The sequence below is a fragment of the Nansenia antarctica genome, assembly GCF_963989245.1.
Source record: "Nansenia antarctica genome assembly, chromosome: 5".
Classification (NCBI taxonomy): Eukaryota; Metazoa; Chordata; class Actinopteri; order Argentiniformes; family Microstomatidae; genus Nansenia; species Nansenia antarctica.
In genome coordinates, this window is record NC_137690.1 from 35,749,157 (window position 1) to 35,769,985 (window position 20,829).

The 20,829-nt window shown below is 43.0% G+C and overlaps 1 protein-coding gene across 1 annotated transcript in view; it reads left to right on the forward strand.

The window, feature by feature from the left end:
- LOC308158000 (STAM-binding protein-like A) overlaps positions 1 to 14,509 on the forward strand; it is a gene marked incomplete at its 5' end in the record, with an annotated part of 34,858 nt that extends 20,349 nt beyond the window's left edge. The window contains 4 exons of the mRNA XM_080531593.1: positions 7,849 to 7,986; positions 8,134 to 8,246; positions 13,456 to 13,555; positions 14,220 to 14,509. Coding sequence (XP_080387719.1) covers positions 7,849 to 7,986; positions 8,134 to 8,246; positions 13,456 to 13,555; positions 14,220 to 14,276 — 408 coding nt within the window. The 3' untranslated portion in view covers positions 14,277 to 14,509. The remainder of the gene's footprint in view (positions 1 to 7,848; positions 7,987 to 8,133; positions 8,247 to 13,455; positions 13,556 to 14,219) is intronic.
- Positions 14,510 to 20,829: the final 6,320 nt, after the last annotated feature.

Here is a 20,829-nt window from a genome sequence, read left to right on the forward strand (position 1 = left end):
TATAAGGGAAAAAAACAAAATAATGCAAGAGAAAACAAAATACATAAACATACACGTTGCTCTTATTCTTCCGGTATGATCCCTGTGGAACAGTGGGATCTGAACATAGAAATAAAAATGAAAAATCCGGACACTCAACCGACATGAGTGTCTGGACAGACTTTTGGGACATGGTCCCAGGCTGCGAGTCTGAACAGGCAGCTGTGCGAACAACCTTTAAGAGGGTTCGCCTTTGCTTGGTTATAGTACCAAACAGAATAGCTAGGAGTAGTTTGTTAACATTTCAGGCTCCCGTCGAACCTTGAGGTAAAACAAAAGGAGGGTGAAAACCCCCTAACCTTAATTTCGACATTGTCGAATACATTTTACATTGTATATGTATATATAAAGAAATAAGAGTAATAATAATGATGTCTAGAGGCAGAAATAAATAAAAGGATCGGAGAGAAGCATTAACGCAGTGGAAATTAAGAAACAAATAAAAACAGTCTCCTGGTCAGGTAATTTTCACTTCCCTGCCCCTTATGAATAAACAGATAGATTATTTCCCCCTTGGGGTAAGTTTTAAATTGAACTAACATATGTCCAGTCTCCTTCAACACTTGCATATAAACTGCTGTGAAGAACTACAATAACAACAAAGGGGTGGCATTGACGATGGTAATATATTTAAACAGATATCGTCCCGTCAAAGTTGGTCTTGTAATGACACTGAGACCCACTGGTCCGTGGCTGGGGGAGACCTACCCTGAACCTGTTGCCGGCATGACGTTCTTCTTAACGTAGTCCATCGCTTTGTCTGCATCTGTGAATTCCTTTTCTTCTCCGTTGTGTGTGATGCGGAGTCGGGCTGGAAACAGTATACCATACCGAATGCCCTGACGGTTGCGCAGCAGCTTCCTGACCTCCGTGAACGCAGCCCTGGCCCTGGCGACGTTGACAGCATAATCCGGAAAGATGGCGATGGTCTGCCTGTTGACCCGGAGAGGAGCTCGAGTGCGCGCGCAGCTCAGCACCTCAACGCAGTCCTGGTAGTAATGGAGGTTAGCAATGATGGCGCGTGGTTTCCCCTCCGGTCTCCTCGGAGCCAGGGTTCTGTGTGAACGGTCCACAAGCACATCTCTATCCAGTTGTAGCGCTTCCTTCAGTAGTTTCGAGACCGATGCAGTAGAGCATGATCCATTCGTCTCGGCCACCCCTAGTATTCTGATGTTGCATCTCCTCATTCTTCCCTCCATGTCGTCGCATCTCTCTCTGAGCCCGGTTACCTCTGCTTTCAAGCCCGTCACCGTAGTCCGCAGGGCCACCACCTCGTCCGACCACGTTGACAGGCCGCCCGCCACCTCCGTGATTGTAGCCTTTATTTGGTCAATCTCAGACTGAACCGCTGCAGTATTGTTAATGATTTCCGATTTTACTGCTTGAAGTTCACTTTTAATATAGTTGAAATCTTCGGCTAGTGCATTTTTAATCTCTGTCTATCACCTCGGCAATGTCGGATTTCAGCGAGAGGAGGATCTCTGTTTTCAACGCTACAGCGTCCATCACTGGGCTGTCTGTCCGGGGCGGGACCGTCTGAGCCGGGGTAGCTGTGGGACTCGACGTCGCGGTGGCTTTTGGCCTAGTAGTGGACGGATTGTACTTATATTTGCGCAGATTTGCAGCCATTGACCCCTAAATACACAGACTTTTGATTTTAGGAATATGTTAGAGACAAGTTTCCCAGTATTTTGTAATGTAGAAAGCTTATTAAATTAAATAAAACAGAAGTCCGACGGGAGCTCAAGCGAAACACGTTCTACTCCATTGCCAGCCCACGTGATCCCCCTGCCACCAGTTTTTGAGAAGCCTTCTTCCCTGGGTGGGACAGGCCATGAATAGCGTCGAAAACCTGTCGTCTCCACCCAAGGGGCACGACGGGCCGTGGCTGCCCAGTGGACATGTCGCACAGGAGTGTGGTCCCGGTGTCGTCAAAGACCACGTCCTCCAACTTAAGCCCTGTGACAGCAGTCCTGAGGCCTGAGCATCTTGGTCAGAGGCTTGATCGCCTGCCATGCGGGCGTAGTCGATGCCCAGGTGAACCGCACCGGCGACCGCCCGTGAGAGGCAGTCAGCAACCCGGTTGTCCTTCCCTGCAACATGTTGGATGTCGGTGGTAAACTCAGAGATGAAGGACAGTTGGCGCTGCTGACGGGCAGACCATGGCTCTGAAACCTTTGCCATCGCGAATGTCAATGGCTTGTGGTCCACGAAACCTGTGAATGGCCTGGCCTCCAACAGAAAACGGAAGTGCTGAACGGCGAGGTAAAGGCCCAGGAGCTCCCGATCGAAGGTGCTGTATTTACGTTCGTTAGGGCAGAGCTGCCGGCTGAAAAAAGCGAGTGGCTGCCAAGCTCCCTTCACCCACTGCTCATGCACCGCCCCGACTGCATAGTCAGAAGCATCCGTGGTTACGGCGATCGGTGCATTCGGCGAGGGATGTGCCAGCATAGTTGCCCTAGCCAAAGCTCTCTTAGTCCCAGTGAATGCATTGTCCATCTCCACAGACCAGCCGATGATGTGCTTGGCGGTCTTGCCTTTAAGAGCCTCATACAAGGGCTGCATACACCAGGCTGCTCGGGGAACAAAGCGGTGGTAAAAGTTCACCATGCCTAAAAACTCCTGCAGGGCCTTGATCGTGAGTGGACGTGGAAAATCCACGATAGCGTTCACTTTTGAGGGCAGGGGCACTGCCCCGTCGTTAGTGATGCGGTGTCCAAGGAAATCGATTGACGTCGGTCCGAACTGGCATTTGGCTGGATTGATGATCAGGCCATGCTGGTTAAGCCTTTCAAAGAGAGTTCTTAAATGAGACACATGCTCTGACATGTAAGCGCTGGCGATAAGAATGTCGTCCAGATAAACGAACAGGAATGGCAGGTCCCTAAGCACGGTGTCCATCAGCCGCTGAAAAGCCTGTGCCGCGTTTTTAAGACCGAACGGCATACGGAGGAACTCAAAAAGGCCGAATGGGGTGATCACTGCTGTTTTCGGGACGTCCTGTGAATGGACAGGAACCTGGTGATAGCCACGAACTAGGTCCACCTTAGAGAACACCAACCTCCCCGCCAGCCGGGCAGAAAAATCCTGAATGTGTGGGATTGGGTAACGGTCAGGGGTCGTAATGTCATTGAGACGGCAGTAATCGGCACATGGACGCCACCCACCACCAGGTTCGGGACGATATGTAGTGGAGAAGCCCAGGGGCTGTTTGACCGGCGAATAATGCCAAGGCGCTCCATGGTGTCGAACTCCGCCTTAGCAACGTCGAGCTTAGCTGGATCCAGGCGCCGGTCACAAGCATAGACCGGTGGTCCAGTAGTGGCAATGTAATGCTCAACCCCATGCTTAGTGGCGGCTGACGAGAAAGTGGGCTCCGTAAGACTCGGGAACTCAGCTAAGAGGCGGGAAAACACATCAGCAGCAAAAAGAGCACTAGACAGTCTTGTCGTGCCCGCACCACTGACTGCACATGCGAGGGAACTAAAAGTCTCTGCGTTGATGAGTCGTCGGTTCTTGACGTCCACCAAAAGGCCGTTAGCGCAGAGGAAGTCGGGAGTAGACACAGTAGCCGTAATAAACTCCCAGTTAAAACGCTGTCCTCCGAAGCACAGTGGTATTTTCCTCATCCCAAAAGTGCAAAATTGGCAGCTTCTAGAATGGGGCCATGTTTATCGCTCTGGATCTCTATCCGTGATGCAGGCAGGACGCTCAGCTGAGCCCCTGTGTCACAGAGGAACCGCCGTCCCGAAACTGTGTCAGTAATGAACAACACGCTACCTGAACGGCCGACACTCATGGCAGCTACCGAGCGCCGGCCCTGGCGTTTCCCGATGCCTCAAAGTTGCACGGGGGGCGGCACCTCCTAGCTTTGGAGCCATATTGTGCGTGGTAGTAACACAGGCCTGTGTCCTGCTGCCGTCGGCCTACAGCGGCAACCTCCACTGTGTCTCCCGGCCACGATGGGTTAACACTAGCTGAACCTCGAATTGTCATGCTGCACCGTTGCACACCAACAGAAAAAAACGTATCTGCCTCTCTAGCCAAAGCACGGCTATCCTTAGTAATTGAATTAGCTAATGCAGCCCGAACCTGTAATGGTAGCTGTTGCAAGAATAGTTCATTGAAAAGAAAACACGGCGTATGATCCCCTAGAAGAGCTAGCATATAGTCCATCAACTCAGAGGGTTTAGCATCGCCGAGGCCGGGCAGAGAGAGTAGCTGGCGGGCACGTTCAGATTCAGTTAAACTAAAAGTCTCTAATAAGTACACTTTCAATACTCCATATTTGTTGCGCTCAGGAGGCTGCTCGAGAATACTCACAACCCTGGCTGCTGTAGAACTCCCGAGAGCAGAGACGACATAGTAGTACTTTGTATCATCCATGGTAATTCCTTTCAACACTTTTTACAGTGTGAACTTTTTACAGGGTGAGCTTTTTACAGTGTGAGCTTTTTACAGTGTGAGCTTTTTACAGTGTGTACTTTTTACAGTGTGAACTTTTTACAGTGTGAGCTTTTTACAGTGTGAACTTTTTACAGTGTGCTTAACTTTGTCTGACATTAAAACCCCCATAAAGCGAGTGCTTAGCAACTATGCCAATAGAACTCTGGAGATTATTGACTACACACTGTAGTTCGAACAAAACTAATGCATCACTAGAATACCTTCAAAATAGTGAAAATACCACCGCTCATCTGTTATCAGACTTCGCTGAGGTGCTGGAGCTGAAGAGTATCAAATAGAGTGAAAAAAGGCATCATCCGCACACTCAAACCTTTTATCCCTGAAGAAGGTCTATGAACAAAAGCTTGCAATAAAATAATTACTTTTTCACTTTTTTCACTAGGATACCTTGAAACATCCCTTTTAACCCTTTGACGCATACTGTATGATCATGTACATGTAGGACGCCTATTTACGATTGACGCAACAATCAGCCTTCAGACCAACCAGACTGTTTGGGCTGAACATTTTGCACAAATGATAAGTCTTTACAACTGTATGTCCTCAATATGAGCGGTTTCTTTTTGTTGATGTAGATGTTCAGACAGGAGTAGCAAACAGCATAACACAGTTACTTCTAGCTCTGGGGAAAGAGTGAGCTCCCAAGCAGTCTAATTGAGCCAACAGCTCTCAGCTGACAGAAACTAGAATAGAAATGAGATGATAGAGGTTACAATTTACAAATGTGCTCAGCAGAGATTCAAATAATTGACTAAAACACTTTCCGAAAGTTGAAAGTAATCCGACTAGTGACTATTGTGTGTGCACTCGAATTCTTTTTCAGAACTCTCTGTTCTGTTAGATGTTTTTGAACTTCAACAACATGTGAACCTCCATACTCATAATCGAGGTCACACTCTGGACCTTTATCATCACCAAAGGCCTAGATATTTCAAATGTTGTTGTAACTGACATTGACCTGTCTGACCATTGTTGCATATTCTTTGACATATCTATCTTTCCCGTTATTCAAATTGTCTAAAACTATTTCCAAACGATATATCAATGAAAAGACCAGTGCACTTTTCACACAGGCCTTTTCCCTAGCCCCCCCACAAACTTCTATTTCAACCTCAGTAAATGACCTTTTACACGATTTCAACTTAAATATCACAAAAACCATTGATGATATTGCACCCATTAGATCCAAATGCATCTCTGGTAAGCAAAAAGCTCCCTGGAGAACTGCCCCACCCGTAAAGACCCAGAAAAGGGAATGTTGTAAAGCAGAGCGCAGATGGAGAAAAACAAACCTTCAAGTCCACTATGATATCTATAAAGAGAATCTTCAAAACTATAACTTAGAAATAAGAAGCTCCACGCAATACTTTTTCTCTAAGATCATAAACAATAACATCAATAATGCCTGCATCCTTTTCAGAACTGTTGACAGACTAACAAATCCCCCAACACCCATTGCTCAGGAATTTCACTCGACTAATGAGCTTGCATCCTTTTTTAACAATAAAATAGAAACCATTAGACAAGGCATTATGTCTTCTGTGTCAGGCATGAAAAACATGAATCCCCATTAACAACCCCAAATAGGGCGGACATAACAACCATGTCACAATTTAACACCATCGATTACAAGACCCTAGATCCACCTGTGCCCTTGATGTCCTGCCAACAAGCTTTTTAAAAAACATATTTAGCTGCATGGCAGGAAAACTAATACAAATAATTAACACTTCCCTTTCATCAGGAATCTTACCTGAAGCCCTGAAAACTGCAGTTATCCTCTACAAAAAAATAACGGCCTAGATCCATTTGTACTAAACAACTACAGACCCATATCAAACCTTCCCTGTACAGGAAAAATTATTGAAATGGTTGCCCACGAACAACTGAGCAATTATTTGACCCTAAATGATCTCTTTGATGACTTTCAATCAGGCTTTCGCCCCCTACATAGCATAAAAAAGAACAAAATTGCCTACCACAACTATGCGGATGACACTCAAATCTACATAGCCCTCTCACCGAACGACTATAGTCCCATTGACAATCTCTGTAATTGCATTGAGCAAATAAACGCCTGGATGACACAAAACTTCCTCCAACTAAACAAGGACAAAACAGAGATAATTGTATTCGGTGCACCTGACAAAAGATCGAAAGTCAGTGCCAAACTTGATTCTCTCCCTCTTCAAACTAAAAAACAGGTCAGAAATCGTGTAATTCTAGACTCCGATCTAAACTTCAACAAGCTCAACAAAGGTCAACAATAAACTCGATAACTAAATCAGCCTACCATCACCTGAAAAACATAACAAGAATGAGAGGTTTCATGTCCAAGCAAGACCTTGAAAAACTCATCCATGCATTTGTTTCGAGAAGACTTGATTATTGTAATGGTTTACTAACAGGCCTATCTAAAGGAGCTGATCGTAAATTGCAGCTCATCCTGCTAGGGTCCTAACAAAGACATTTGAACACATTACAACAATCCTGAGATCCCTGCACTGGCTACCAGTCTCTCAGAGAATTGAATTCAAAATCCTCCTAATTACATGCAAATCACAAAATGGTCTTGAACCAAAATACATATCAGATCTCCTCCGACCCTATATTCCCGCAAGGTCCCTAAGGTCAGCTGAGACTAATCAGCTAATAATTCCAAGAGTAAAAACAAAACACGGTGCAGCAGCTTTCAGTCACGCTGCTGCATGCTCCTGGAAAAAACTCCCTGAAGGCCCAAACCCTTAAAAATGTTAAATCTGGGGCGCTTAGGTGGCGTAGCGGGTTAAACGTTGACCATGTAACTGCAGGGTCCCCGGTTTGATTCCAGCCAGGGACATATCCTGCATGTCATCCCTCCTCTCTCTCTTACCCATCCTTCCTGTCTAAATCTCTATTACATCTGTCAATAAAATGAAAAATATGAGTGGGACTGCCCCAGGAAAAAAATACTTCTATCAATGTCTTTTTTACCATTAACTATTCTAAATGTTTTATCTATTTACTTCTTATATTTGCTTTTATTCATTGTAATTTTTATTTTCTTACTATGCTCCTCTTTCTGTATTTTTAAATAATGTATGTAAAGCACTTTGAATTGCCCCTGTTATATGAAATGTGCTATACAAATAAACTTGCCTTGCCTTCCAGGAAGTTAGTTTAATTTTTTTTACCTCATCTGTTCAAATCCAAACTGTTGGTGTGTAGAGCTAAAAGGAGACAAAATGCTTCCTCTTTCCAATACTTATGGAGGTCACTGTACATATAAATATAACCACTTTAGACCCTTTGCACTTGGTAATGTTGTGTGTGTGTGTGTGTGTGTGTGTGTGTGTGTTTCAGACCAGGAATGCCTTTACAGTGACTCATGTGATCGTCCCGAAGCAGTCCGGCGGCCCAGACTCCTGCGACACGGAGAACGAGGAGGAGCTCTTCCTGATCCAGGACCAGTATGACCTCATAACGCTGGGCTGGATCCATGTGAGTGAAACACCCCACGTAGCGGCCTGGGAAACAGGCTGTCACGATGCCTTTCATTCTCCTTATCGTCATATCAGCATTTGAATTTGTCTCCGTAACCAAATGATGTGCGTTGATCCAGAGTTTTGGCCTTTTTGTGTTTGATAGACCCACCCGACTCAGACAGCATTCCTGTCCAGCGTGGACCTGCACACACACTGCTCCTACCAGATCATGATGCCCGAGGCCATCGCCATCGTCTGCTCCCCCAAGTTCAATGAGTGAGTCACAGGAGGAATCTGATGTCATAAGGTTTTTATTGTTCTTTATCACAATGACATCAAACAGTGGCTGGTGGAACAGTAAGCAGAGACAGAGAATTCCTGTCCTATGTAAAGCAGTTTGTTTGAACATGGTAGACACACAACCGTCTTCCCATAAGCCAGAGTGACCACAGTCAACCAGCAGCTCCTCATCCAACTATTTGGATGAAGTCTGGACCTCCGTGGTGAAATTATTTCTTTCTACTGACTTATTTTCATTAAAAAGATCATTATTATGATTATATGATTATCAGATTATTGTCTGACAGCTAAACAGTACTGTTCACACATAACTACAGCCTTAGAGGAGGAAACTACTGTTCACACACAACTACAGCCTCAGAGAAACTACTGTTCACACATAACTACAGCCTTAGAGGAGGAAACTACTGTTCACACACAACTACAGCCTCAGAGAAACTACTGTTCACACACAACTACAGCCTTAGAGAAACTACTGTTCACACACAACTACAGCCTTAGAGAAACTACTGTTCACACACAACTACAGCCTCAGAGAAACTACTGTTCACACACAACTACAGCCTTAGAGAAACTACTGTTCACACACAACTACAGCCTCAGAGAAACTACTGTTCACACACACAACTACAGCCTCAGAGAAACTACTGTTCACACACACAACTACAGCCTTAGAGAAACTACTGTTCACACACAACTACAGCCTCAGAGAAACTACTGTTCACACACAACTACAGCCTCAGAGAAACTACTGTTCACACACAACTACAGCCTTAGAGAAACTACTGTTCACACACAACTACAGCCTCAGAGAAACTACTGTTCACACACAACTACAGCCTTAGAGAAACTACTGTTCACACATAACTACAGCCTTAGAGAAACTACTGTTCACACACAACTACAGCCTTAGAGAAACTACTGTTCACACACACAACTACAGCCTCAGAGAAACTACTGTTCACACACAACTACAGCCTTAGAGGAGGAAACTACTGTTCACACATAACTACAGCCTTAGAGAAACTACTGCAGTGTTCACACATAACTACAGCCTTAGAGAAACTACTGTTCACACACAACTACAGCCTTAGAGAAACTACTGTTCACACATAACTACAGCCTTAGAGAAACTACTGTTCACACACAACTACAGCCTCAGAGAAACTACTGTTCATACACAACTACAGCCTCAGAGAAACTACTGTTCACACACAACTACAGCCTCAGAGAAACTACTGTTCACACACAACTACAGCCTTAGAGAAACTACTGTTCATACACAACTACAGCCTTAGAGAAACTACTGTTCACACACAACTACAGCCTTAGAGAAACTACTGTTCACACACAACTACAGCCTCAGAGAAACTACTGTTCACACACAACTACAGCCTTAGAGAAACTACTGTTCACACACAACTACAGCCTCAGAGAAACTACTGTTCACACACAACTACAGCCTTAGAGAAACTACTGTTCATACACAACTACAGCCTTAGAGAAACTACTGTTCACACACAACTAGAGCCTTAGAGAAACTACTGTTCACACATAACTACAGCCTTAGAGAAACTACTGTTCACACACAACTACAGCCTCAGAGAAACTACTGTTCACACACAACTACAGCCTTAGAGAAACTACTGTTCACACATAACTACAGCCTTAGAGAAACTACTGTTCATACACAACTACAGCCTTAGAGAAACTACTGTTCACACACAACTAGAGCCTTAGAGAAACTACTGTTCACACATAACTACAGCCTTAGAGAAACTACTGTTCACACACAACTACAGACTCAGAGAAACTACTGTTCACACACACAACTACAGCCTCAGAGAAACTACTGTTCACACACAACTACAGCCTTAGAGAAACTACTGTTCACACACAACTACAGCCTTAGAGAAACTACTGTTCACACACAACTACAGCCTCAGAGAAACTACTGTTCACACACAACTACAGCCTCAGAGAAACTACTGTTCACACACAACTACAGCCTTAGAGAAACTACTGTTCACACACAACTACAGCCTCAGAGAAACTACTGTTCACACACACAACTACAGCCTCAGAGAAACTACTGTTCACACACAACTACAGCCTTAGAGAAACTACTGTTCACACACAACTACAGCCTTAGAGAAACTACTGTTCATACACAACTACAGCCTTAGAGAAACTACTGTTCACACACAACTACAGCCTCAGAGAAACTACTGTTCACACACACAACTACAGCCTTAGAGAAACTACTGTTCACACACACAACTACAGCCTTAGAGAAACTACTGTTCACACACAACTACAGCCTTAGGCCGTGTACACACTTGACTTCTTTTTTTAGAAAGAGGCGCAGCCTTCGCCGCCTTTTTCCCAGAATGCATTTCGCACCGGCTAGCAGCGGGCAATTTAAATTGTCAATTTTAAACCTCCATTGGCTAAAAGCTATAATTTTGGCTTTACAAGTGTTAACATGTAATTTTATGAAGTTTTAATATGTTTTCAGGCGAGAAAGTAACCACATATATTCCCGAAATGTGTCCAGTTTATCAAAATAACCTGTTTATATATCTGATCTGACGTCTTTTTCCGTCTTCTGTTCGCTAGCTGCGTTCGTAAATTCGCCCTGGAAATCTGATCAGCACTCATGGAATGCCTCTTGTCCAATCAAATGACCTGGTCCCTTTATGACATTGAACCCAGTGTGCGCTCCGGCGCTCTCAAAGCAAATTTACGAGTGGACCCTGCGTTGCTTACATACCTTCACTGCGGAGAGAAACATCGTAACATAATTACAACAAGTTGTAAAATGATTTCGGGGGCCAATATCTTTAGCTAGCTAAAGTAACTAGTTTACTTTATTGTTGTCTTAGCAGTTGGTAAAAGAACAGGATTCAAATAAATATATCAGCAATAACATATCGTGGGCTTGCTACAGCAAGCACAATAACAACCAACTTGAAGCCACAATACTGGGACCATTCGTGACTGACAGTCAGTCAAATACTAGACCAACGTGTGTGTAAGACACGAATAAACTTGGATTTCATGCATTTCAAGTGGCATCTTTGTAATCATGACGATGTAGTCATGTCTAAGAGGCAGACAAGGCTTCCCTTTAACTCCCTGAGGCTATGACTATTACCAAGTCTATCGCTGGGTATATTTGCAAGGTGTGTTGTGTTGAACTGGGTATATTTGCAAACAGTGTTGTGGAAAATGAAGATTTCTGCCGAATGCTGCTAACACTGGTAGCTAGGAAGTAGGTTACTAGGGAAGGTACACACGTACCTACTTTCCTCGTCTTGATTGGTCAGCTGTCAGAAAGGCGGTTGACATCACACAGCGCCTTTCTGAAAAGTTAAGTCCAACTGAAAAAGGCGGTGGCAGCTGCGCTTTTTTCACACCTTTTTCCTTTTCCCATAGGGTTGTATGTAAAAAGGCGCTGAAGGCCGCGCTTTTTTCTAAAAAAAGAAGTCAAGTGTGAACACACCTTAGAGAAACTACTGTTCATACATAACTACAGCCTTAGAGCTGACTATGGAAACTACTCTTCCATAACAAAATGATTACATTTGATTACATTAGATCCACAGCAGGCTATTTCATGAACAACACACTCTAATGGAGAATTACCTTGATTTTTCATGAGATTAACTTGATAGTCAGTTATAATAATACTCTGCCTATAATGATATTACACTTTAAATTAATGACTTGGCAAGAAGGTCATTTTGCAACTGATTCCAAGCAGAGGGAGCAGTATACTTAAATGCCCTATTTTCCAATCCAGTTTGAACTTTGCCATTGAACAATTTGCCATCAATCCACACACAATACCCCAGAATGACAAAATATATTTTTGTTTTATTTTTTATTAACATTTAAATGCAAGATATACCCCATCTACGTATTCAGACCCTTTGCTATGCTCTTAAAATTAGCCAAAATGCACAAATGTTATCAACAAATGATTCAGTAAGTTAAATTGAGTAAATAGTTCATGTCATTTTGGAATGAATATCTTTGTTTTTATTTGGTTGTTAAGTCGCGACGTGTTTCCGGGTCCAAAGTTGGCTGAGGCGCTGTCTTCGAAATGCCGCAATAATAATAATAATAAATTATATTTATATAGCGCTTTTCCGAGGCTCAAATACCCTGACAATGGGGAAAACGGGAAAGTACTGTGTCCCTTGTTGTATGAATAGATCCGAGTCTAAAAAACGATTAAACTGTCATTCTACCGCTGTAGTACACTGGTATTCTGGTGCGGAGAATTTCTGGTTTGGACCCGGAAATTGCAAAACGTCACGTTTGACGTCAGACTTAACAACCGGATAGGGTCTCTGTGTAGATTAGGATGTCACTACCAACTCAGCAACTTTGATAATTTTCTCTTGCGTTCTTGACAAACCCCTCAGTCCCTGCCAGAGACAAACATACCCATAACTTGATGCAGCTCCACTCATCTTCACACGAGAGATGGTGCAGAAACTGCATTGCATGTGCTAGATTTGCACTAAACTTAATGCTTTGTAGTAAAACCAAATAGACATATTTCCAGCCACTTTCTTTGCTGTATCACTTGAATTCGTTGTTGCAAACACAATTATGGATATGGGTTAGATTATTCTTCCGTTAAGGTATTCTTTTTGGCCACTTGGTTATAGACCAATTTTGTAGAGTGACTGAGATGATGTCCCATCAACTGTGCTTTTTCCTCTCAGCCATTCAACTGTGTAGATGTGTGTAAGTCTCCCCAGGCCTCAGGGTCACATTCCTGAGCAGTTTAGTTCCTTTACATTTGCGTTTGTAATGACAACCTGATCCACACAGTGTGTCATTTATTCCTATGCATATCAGAGACCCTATAAAAACAAAGATATTGATTCCAAACTTACATGAACTCATTAATCTGCATTAAGATGGAATTCAACTTATTGAGTGATTTGTTGACGACAGTTTTGCATTTCAGTTTGAATTTTAGGGACGGATAGTAAGAATTAATCCTGCAAACGAACGATCTTCTCATACTTTTCTGAAGGATGTAGGTCCGTAGGTAAGATGAAAGCAGACCAAGAATAGCCTTAGAAATAAAAAATATGCCATTTGTTAAGTCTGAGTGGACAAGGCACACCATCCCTTAAGTTGTTTTGGCTTGTTGACATTGCAGGACTGGCTACTTCAGGCTAACAGACCATGGGATGGAAGAGATCTCAACATGTAGAGAGAAGGGCTTCCACCCCCACAGCAAAGAGCCCCCCCTCTTCACAGTGAGTACCCCCTCTTTCAAAACGATATTTATATCAATATCTGTTTATGATGTGATCTTATGACATTGATGAGGTTAGCTCCCAAGAAAAGCAACGGTACATTCTGGAGGATAGATAGAATGTGATTTGCTAAATGTCAGACAATAAATACCTACCGATATCTTTATGTGAGCCTGCCATGATTGGCAGCGGTGCCACGAGTGGAATGAGTTTGAGTCTGGCTCTTTCTCACTCATTATTGGTTGAGACACATTTAGCAGGGTTAGAAAGGTTCGATTTATTGTCTTTTTAACAGCCTTTTTAACAGAACTCGACATGCTTTGCGGTCAAATCGACTGAAAATGATGGATCAAGTCACGTTTGGCATGATTTGTTAACATACAAATAAAGCCTACAGTTTGGAAAGCAATTACTTAATAGTGTAACTGTTGCACCATTTCTCTAGCATAATACATAATAGTCTATATAGGAATAGCCTAACAGTCTTAATAGGCTAACTAAAGGGCTAACTACACTGGCTCAGCCCTACCAAGCTCACTCACTTCCACCTCATCACATATGGAAATAAGCACATGTAGCTGAGTAGGTGGAGTGTTATTAAATATTCAATGTTAAATGAACCTTTTACCTGGCTGACCTGCGGCCCTCCCCTTGCTCCTCCCAGGGTGCGGGTCACATCACCATCACCAACGACAGAGTGTCCATGCTGGACCTGAGGTGATCACCACCGTCCTCCCGCTCCTCTGAACCAGTCAACCCAACACTGACGGACGCTGCTTTCTCTTCTAAACACTCATTGGGAATCATCGGTACACTACAGTAACATTGGTGCCTTGAATTGGTTCTGACCAATCACATGGACCTTACTTCCTGTTGGAAAGGGACCGGAATGTGGACTCATAATCACACAGCCCTGCCAGGGGACACAGCTAGCAGAATCCCATTGTGTGTGTGTGTTTTGGCCCTTGTCCTTTTTTAATTAGCCTATTATTATTATTATTATTATTATTATTATTATTATTATTATTATTATCAGAAATTGATTTATGCCACAGGTAAATGTGCAGTCCACATAATACAACATGCAGTAAACAGTCTGTTGATGAGGTGACATCTGTTTTAGAGAGGCTTTCTGGGCTTATCCTGAACCGGGAATTTAGGAAAGACTGTCCTCCTAAATCACTCAAACATTGACTAGTTAACAGAACCAACGTGTCCTCGTCCATAGGCTCCCTTCACGATAAGGAACCAAATACATGTTTTTGTAACTTTGGTGGACTAACCCTTTTTAAGCATCTTTTCATAAAGGTGTTCAATCAGAGCTAGCCTGGCTGACCCAGACCCACACGGTCCCCATCACCACTCATCTGCTGACCCTATTGCTCTCTCGTTAACCTCCATGTTAAGCAGCTCATATTCAAGTCGGCGCATTATTTGGTTCTTATATATATATATATATTCTTATAAATAGAAGTGTTTCCCATGGGACGAGGCTCCTAACTCCGTCATCATTTCACGTAGGTGACGGGATGGCAGCCTGGGACGGTGCTTCAGTGATGGAGCATGATTTGTTCAATTGGAAAAGGGGTCGGTAAACCAAGTGGTGTATGGCCCGGCACAGGCTTGTCAACCTATGGTGTCGACCACATCAAAGAGCCACCCCAGTCTGTAAGGCTTTAGCCAGGCAAGTTTAAAGCATCTTGGGGCAAAACAAAGAGCATAGCTGATTTCTCACCATAAAATAGTGGTTTACCGACCAAACCTAGACTTGGAAAAACAAAGGTTAAACGACCAGGTGAAGCTCTATGTGGGGTAGCGTACGTCATAGAGTAGCAGTGTCACCTTAGCGCCCAGCTTGTGCTCAAAGCAGAGGTACGCCACAGCTTGTGCCCAGAGTTCACCTGTCCACCCTGGGCGGTGCTTGACTGCCCTCAAAAGTCTTAGGCCGCTGATTAGTAAAGGTCAGTTGTCCAGTGAAAACAACGGCCAATGGCTTTGCCTGGCGCAATGGTAGTGTTTGTGCACAGCATGTGAACGATCTATAAGCCACCCATGGCAACTTTAATGACATGGCCTGTTGTAGCATTGTGCTAATGCAGCTGCCTCCTCTGTACAGACTTGCCACCATGTGTGATGCGACTCCGTCACTTTAGCCTGACAGCACGATAGCTACCTCATCTTCAACGTCTGGGAGACCTTAGGAACGCGTACGTGCCTACTGGCGACGTGAATAGCGCAGCTCTCAATGGCTAATGTTCGAGCAGGTTATCTTCATTGCTAAATAGCAATTTAGAAGGAAATTCGACTGTTATAAATATCTTAAGATATTAACATATGCATAGAGGTAAATTACTATTTAGATCCTGTAAAAGTAACAAAAGTAAATAAATAATAAAGTAACAATTCTACTGTGGTAAAGCCATACTAGTGGAGTATTCTGTCTTGCTTTGGAGGTCAGTTTTGTACCATATTATGAAAAACTCACTTTTTCAGTGCTTGTGCTATACATTTGGGTCTCTGACGGGCCTACTAACACACAAACTGAGAAATCAAACTACCCAGTCAGTTGTTTGTGGGCGGCCTGGTTCTGAAAACATGATTCAATAAAACTACCCAGTCAGTTGTTTGGTGCCTGTTTCTGAAAACATGATTCAACGGCTCATCTGCCTCCCTTTCCTACGTAACAGAGGGGTCTCATTAGAATGATGAGTATACAGTGGGTTCGGAAAGTATTCAGACCTCCTTACATTTTTCACCCTTCATATCGTCATATTGCAGCCATTTGCTAAAATCAATTAATTTCATTTCTTTCCTCGTTCATGCACACACAGCACCCAATATTGTCAGAAAAAGACAGACTTGTAGAAATGTTTGCACATTTATTACAAAATAAACACTGAAATATCACATGGCCATAAGTATTCAGACCCTTTGCTCAGTATTTAGTAGAAGCACCTTTTTGAGCCAATACAGCCATGAGTCTTCTTGGGAAGTTTTTCACACCTGGATTTGGGGATCTTTTGCCATTCCTCCTTGCAGATCCTCTCCAGTTCTGTCAGGTTGGATGGTGAACGTTGGTGGACAGCCATCTTCAGGTCTCTCCAGAGATGCTCAATTGGATTTATGTCAGGACTCTGGCTCGGCCATTCAAGAACATTCACAGAGTTGTTCTGAAACCACTCCTTTGTTATTTTAGCTGTGTGCTTGGGATCATTGTCTTGTTGGAAGGTGAACCTTCGGCCCATTCTGAGGTTGTGAACACTCTGGAAAAGGTTTTTGTCCAGGATATGAATGTACTTGGCTGCATTCATCTTTCCTTCAATTGCAACCAGTCGTCCTGTCCCTGCAACTGAAAAACACCCCCACAGCATGATGCTGCCACCACCATGCTTCACTGTAGGGATGGTATTAGGCAGGTGATGAGCAGTGCCAGGTGTTCTCCACACATACCGCTTAGAATTAAGACCAAAAAGTTCGATTTTGGTCTCATCAGACCAGAGAATTTTATTTCTCAGAGTCTGGGAGTCCTTCAGGTGTTTTTTTGGCAAACTCGATGTGGGCTTTCATGTGTTTTGCACTGAGGAGAGGCTTCCGTCGGGCCACTCTTCCATAAAGCCCCGACTGGTGGAGGGCTGCAGTGATGGTTGTCTTTCTAGAACTTTGTCCCATCTCCCCGCTGCATCTCTGGAGCTCAGCCAGAGTGATCTTTGGGTTCTTCTTTACCTCTCTCACCAAGGCTCTTCTTCCCCGGATGGTCAGTTTGGCTGGACGGCCAGTTCAAGGAAGAGTCCTGGTCGTCCCAAACTTCTTCCATTTAAGGATTATGGAGGCCAGTGTGCTTATAGGAACCTTATTTGCAACATAATTTTTTTTGTAGCCTTGGCCAGATCTGTGCCTTGCCACAATTCTGTCTCTCAGCTCTTCAGTCAGTTCCTTCGACCTCATGATTCTCATTTGCTCTGACTTTACACTGTGAGCTGTAAGGTCTTATATTGACAGGTGTGTGCTTTTCCCAATCAATATAATTAAGCACAGCTGGACTCCAATGAAGGTGTAGGCCCATCTCAAGGATGATCAGAAGAATTGGACAGCACCTGAGTTAAATATACAAGTGTCACAGCAAAGGGTCTGAATACTTATGGCCATGTGATATTTCAGTGTTTATTTTGTAATAAATCTGCAAACATTCTACAAGTCTGTGTTTTTCTGATAATATTGGGTGCTGTGTGTGCATGAACGAGGAAACAATTAAATTAATTGATTTTAGCAAATGGCTGCAATATGACAGAGTGAAAAATGTAAGGGGGTCTGAATACTTTCCGAACCCACTGTATATATATATATAAACCCCTCAAAAAAAGTTCGGAAACGCTTTCTTTGTTGATTAGTCCTCCCCTTTAATAATACCAATTAATAATATCAATACAAAAGCATACATTCATGAAATGAGTAACACAGCTAAACGTGTGGGTAGCGGCCCAAAAAAATTCACTCTCGTTTTGAGTTGCTTGGTGGATTGGGTGATTGCACTCTCCGAACTTTTTTTGAGGGGTTTATGTGACAACTGACAGTGAAAAGAGCTACCTGTAGGCAAAATAATTTTTCTGTTTTTTACATGTGCTTAAACTACAGATTGTAAGCTTTCAAATGATGCATCATACATTGAAATCGGAAACAAATTGAAGACGACATGAGTATTTGAAAGTTGCTAACCCTGAAATCACAATGCTGAGAAAATGCCCTTCAAAGATTTTGTTCTTTTTCACACCTTCACACAGCCAGGTAATGGGCGGTAACAATGGCTGGTTAACCCCACCCCCTCTAGATTGACAGCTGTCAACTATCAATATCTGTCAGTGTTAGTCACTGGGTCAGATAGCTATAGCTAACATGATTACCTAGCAAGGTATTACCTAAGCTAATTAGCCAGCTTATCATTATGGAGGCTTTATGGTTGTTGTAACTGTTATTCTTTTAATGATACAAAAAAGTCTTCAATCAGAATCAGAATTTATTTTTACAGTACACAAGAATAAAAATCTTTGTCTTTGGTTTTTCAACATTAGCATTGCAGCAAGGTACATAATCACAATAATAAGTAAAGTAAGTAATAATAAGTAATACCGTTTTCTGAGGTGCTGTGGGGTCTGGTGGGCATGTGGTGTCTTTTGCCTCATCTGAACAGAATTCTCTGATCAAAAAGATACTTCTGTCTGGCCATGTCAAGTCCGAGTGGGCCTTGCGCATGAAGATCACCTCCGGGGGGCTTGACATCAGTGACTTTCAGCCATAACCACGCCAGGTTCCTTAGCATCAAAGCTGGAACAGACGAATGACAATACATTGAATTATTGCCCACAGTAAATTAAATAATATTACCGCAATACCCTGTTCATAAAATGAAAGAGGTAATACATGATAATGAATAATCTGAAGTGCTGGTAACTCAGGCAATCAGGAGGTGGAGGGCAAGGCCAGGCACAGTACCACAGCATGAAGTTGTTCTGAACAGTAAAAAAAATAAATCAAACACAGTTAGCTAGCTGTACACGGTATCAACAACACAACTTATAAGAACAGCATAATGCGCCCTTTGTGAGCGAGCCCTTTGTGAGCGAGCTTAACAGCCAATCACACCCAAGTGAAAGCATACATGTTATTTCAGCCACACCCCAAGCACGTCGGAAAAAGCATGAGAAACAAGCCTATTTTGTTGATAGATTATACTTATTTAATGAACGTAAAACTGTTCGGAAAAATAACGAGTGGGTAGTTCAAAGCTTCAAGTTGAATGTTAGCAAAAAAAACGAAAATCTGACTGTCAGAAATAGTTTGAAGACTGATTTTACGTATTTCTGTTTTGCGCCTGGTAACTCCAAATATGCTAGGTTGCCACATATATACACTACCGTTCAAAAGTTTGGCGTCACTTAGAAATGTCCTTATTATTATTATTTTTGTGATCAAGATTTTTTATTGCTTTTATCAACACGTAACAATGACAATACAGAACAAGAAAGGAAGGGAGGGGAAAAAGAAAGAAAACAAAAAAGAAAAGGGGTAGTGTAGCAGACAAGTCACAGCCAAATAGTAGAAATACAACACAATCCGGATTGGGGTAAGTGGAAAATCAAATCATAGAGCAGTCAGGTTAGTCAAGTTCAATGAATAAGCCTTCCACGCATCAACTGTACTGGGCCTTGCTTTGTTCAATCTGGCCGTTGTGCACTCAAGATTTACAATCCTCTGTAAAGAGTAAAACCAAAAAGTGTTCATACTGAAATCAGGTGTCATCCAATGTTGAAGAATAGTTTTTTTTGCAGAGGTGAAACCATTAAATAGCATTTTCTTTTGCGTAATACTTAAATCGAAATCAGAGTCATCATTGAGCAGACATAAACATGGATTAGGGACATAGTCAATCTTAAATAACTTGGACATTACAGAATTGACATGGTTCCAAAAATTGGCCACGACTGGACACTCCCAGAACATATGGAGAAATTAACCCGGTGTGGGGGTAGGGCACAGTAGTAGTTGGGTTGTAGTTTCATTAAGTATCTTCTATATGGTGTAGCATAGGCCCTGTGGATGACTTTAAAATGAATTAACTGATGAGCTAAGTTTTTGGAGGTTGAATTGAGATTAGACCATATTGTGTCCCAGTTTGGGTGGAAATCCAATTCACCAAGCTCTCGGCTCCATAAAGCCTCAACCGCAAGTGGTTTTTTAATTGCGTCCATTAGATTGCGATATATTCTGGATACACAGCCACGAGAGGTTGGGGTATGTTCTAAGGCTGCCACGATTAGTCGACTAGTCACGACGACGTCGACTACCAAAATCGTCGCCGACATATTTGGTAATCGCCGTAGTCGCATGTTTTTTGGGAGCTGAAATAAGCGTTTTTTTTTTTTTTTTTTTTTTGTGCCTAGCAGCAGGGGAGCCCCCCCTCCCAAATTTCGTTGTTTGGTACCTGTACTATATCAATGACAATAAAGACCATTCATTTCATTCGATAAGCATTCGTTTTTCTTCCCTGAAGCTGCCACTGGCTAGCGTCTCCCAGTGTCTTTGATGTACATGCGCAGTGTCGGTCATCCGGGGCACACGTGACTTCCCCGGAAAAACAAACAGAGAAATGTCTTCCTGTCCTCGTACCTCTAAAGTGTGGGAGCATTTCAACCACAACGTTGAAAAAAAGAATGTAAAATGTAAAATTTGCAAAGCTGAACTCGCTTATCATGGCAGCACGTCTATGATGCGCGAGCATC